At 37.6% G+C, this 3,059-nt stretch overlaps 1 protein-coding gene across 1 annotated transcript; it reads left to right on the top strand.

Moving 5' to 3' along the window:
• The first annotated feature begins 441 nt into the window (after positions 1 to 441).
• LOC111894613 (uncharacterized mitochondrial protein AtMg00810-like) lies at positions 442 to 852 on the top strand. Its single transcript, XM_023890697.1, has one exon. The coding sequence runs from the start codon at positions 442 to 444 to the stop codon at positions 850 to 852; it is 411 nt and encodes a 136-aa protein (XP_023746465.1).
• The last annotated feature ends 2,207 nt before the right edge of the window (positions 853 to 3,059 follow it).

The following is a 3,059-nucleotide window of genomic DNA, read 5'->3' as shown; positions in this document are numbered from 1 at the left end:
GAATGCTTTTCTTCATGGTCACCTTTAGGAGACTGTCTACATGCAACAAGCACTTTGTTACCAAGATCCTTCTATACCAGATCATGTATGTTTACTTCGGAGATCCTTATATGGTCTCAAACAGGCTCCACACGCTTGGTTTCAGTGCTTTGCTAATTTTATCTGTCGTATTTGGTTTTGTGCATAGCATGTGTGATTATTCTCCCTTCATCTACTGGACGGGTAGTAACATTGCATATTTACTTCTCTATGTAGAACATTATCCTTACAGGGTCATCCTCTGAGCTATTAACCCATCTCATCTCCATCCTCAGCATTGAGTTCTCTATGACTGATTTGGGTTATCTTCATTATTTTCTTGGGATTTCTATTACTTGCTCTGCTACTGGCATGTTCTTGTCTCAGTAGAAATATGCAAATGAAATTCTTAAGCGTGCATCCATGATTAACTATAAGCCTGCCTTCACACCTACAGAGTTGTCTTCCAAATTTTATGGATCTAGCCCACCTGTTGTTGATCCAACGTTATATAGGAGTCTTGCAGGTGCTCTTCAGTATCTCACTTTCACTTGCCCAGATATCACTTATGTCGTTCAACCGATCTATCTTTACATGGATGACCCTCTTGAACCCCATTTCACTATGCTCAAACGCATTCTCATATATGTTCTAAGTACTACGAACCATGGTCTTCAGTTGTTCAGTTCTCCGTCTCGTGATCTTATTGCATATTCTGATGCCGATTGGGGTGGTTGTCCGGTTACTAGACGCTCAACATCTGGTTACTATGTCTTTCTTGGACACAATATTCTTTCATGGTCTTCTAAACATCAGTCAATGATCTCTCGATAGAGTGCCGAGGTTGAGTATCGTGGGGTGGCCAACATTATTGTTGAGACGTGTTGGATTCGAAATTTGCTCCTTGAGCTTCACTGCTCCTCATCGGGCTACTCTTGTATATTGTGGCAATGTTAGTGTTGTTTTATGTCATCTAATCCAATTTAACATCAACGGACTAAGCATATTGAGATTGACCTCCATTTTGTTCGAGACAAAGTTACCACTGGACAGGTATGAGTTCTTCATGTTCCATCTTCATCTCAATATGGTGATATTAATAAAAATTGGTAAAGAGTAAAAGACATAAAGTGGTAAAATTCATTTTTTTCATCTTCTAAAAAAATCCAGGGAATGTGGGATAGGCTCAAATCCAGATTTTATGATCCTACGATTTTACTTGCGATCATACCCCAAATACGATCTGACTCGTTTTTCAAACCTAGGATCGTAGTATCGTACGATCCTACTATCAAGATCGTGATTTTAACAATGTTGAAGTTAAACCATTAGGTGGTCTTTGAGGTTACTTATTAAAAATAAGTTATAAATTTTATTAAGTTTGTTTATTAGTTTAGACGGTATTAAAAAGAGTTTTACAAAAAAAAAATTATATATATATATATATATATATATATATATATATATATATATATATATATATATATATATATATATATATATATATATATATATATATTGCTTCAAATGAAAACCAAAAGGGTTAGAAATTATAGGAACCATTTTTAAATTTTTCATTAAGGTCATTTTTGATAAAGCAAACATTAATATTATATTAAACAAACTTTTCTATTTCCTAGTTTACAACTAGTTGTGTAACATCCCAAAAATCTATAGAAAATTTTTCATGTTTAAAACAATAAACCAGACAAATGATTTATTCCAAAACCAATCAAAATAGATATATTATTTAAACATTAGAGTAAAAATCATAAACAACCATGCAGAATAAAACTCTGAGGGTTGATGTGCAGCCATGCCGGGTCATTCCCTTTCGAACTGGAAGTAAACGAAACCATAACCATAAAACTATAAGCACAAAGCTTAGTGGGTTCCCCAAGATACCACATACCATACATACAATGGGCCTCAACCGACATCCATTGGGCCCTGCCCGATATAGATCTGATCGTAGCATGTCATGGGCCCTGCCTAACACATTCATCAGGCCTAACATGGCATCGGGCCCCGCCTGGTATACATACAAACGTATACAATACATATAAGAGTCACACAGACAACTAGCATCCTATGAACATAATCAAATGGACCGAAATTGGTGCCTACGACCCGCCAAACACTGTCAGAAGATTCTCCTCAAGCCAGAGATAATTGAAACGTCCTGATGTTGACTCGTTTTTCTTAAACCCCGCGTCGGCTAAATGGTGACTCATACACACCACGACCTTCCAACGCTACAATTGAAACCTAACCTTAGCAGGACTTAAACGTCCTGATGTAGAGAAAATTATTAACCCACTAACTTAAATAAGGAAGAACAACCATCAATTCTTTACCAAAAATCTGGAACTCCAATACCTTGCCTGACCTCTACACACGCAGAACCATTCCTAAACATAGACAAAATGTCCTTCCTATGTAACCTAAACTGAATGAAATCCTTTCGATCGTAAATTATCTAGTTTATACCCCTGGCAGACAAAATCCTTGACCATACATTGTTGCTAAAGAGATCTTTCATACAAACAAAGGTGACTCCCAACTCGAGTCGCATCCCTATGTGCCAACCTAGATCATAACGCACAACCCATTAATCAAGATTCACATACTCATTTTATCTAAAGTCCTCAGATCCCCTGAGGACCTTCTACTATTCTGTGATATAAAATCCCGAATTGTCCGACGGTCTCACACACGGTCACACAACTAGACTCCACCCAAGAGTCTAACTGATACATGTTACCTAAGCCTAAAATCCACACGGATGCCATCCATTGATCACTGAGTCATCATGTCTAAAAGTGATCGAATACCTTATTCAAGCCAATATCCACCAAGTCTCACCCATACTAATCATAACTAAATGGGCCTCACACATGGGTCTCACCCAATCTGCACTATCGAACGGGCCTTGCCCATAGGTCTCACGTACTCAAGTGATGTACAGGCCCAACATTGACTCAGATCTAACGATCATCATTCCAAACAAGGAGTGGATTACCAATAATATTGATCACCTC

Source organism: Lactuca sativa, chromosome 4, assembly GCF_002870075.4.
Source record: "Lactuca sativa cultivar Salinas chromosome 4, Lsat_Salinas_v11, whole genome shotgun sequence".
Classification (NCBI taxonomy): Eukaryota; Viridiplantae; Streptophyta; class Magnoliopsida; order Asterales; family Asteraceae; genus Lactuca; species Lactuca sativa.
Note: the sequence above shows the minus strand (reverse complement) of the source record. Positions and strands in the feature narration are given on the sequence as shown.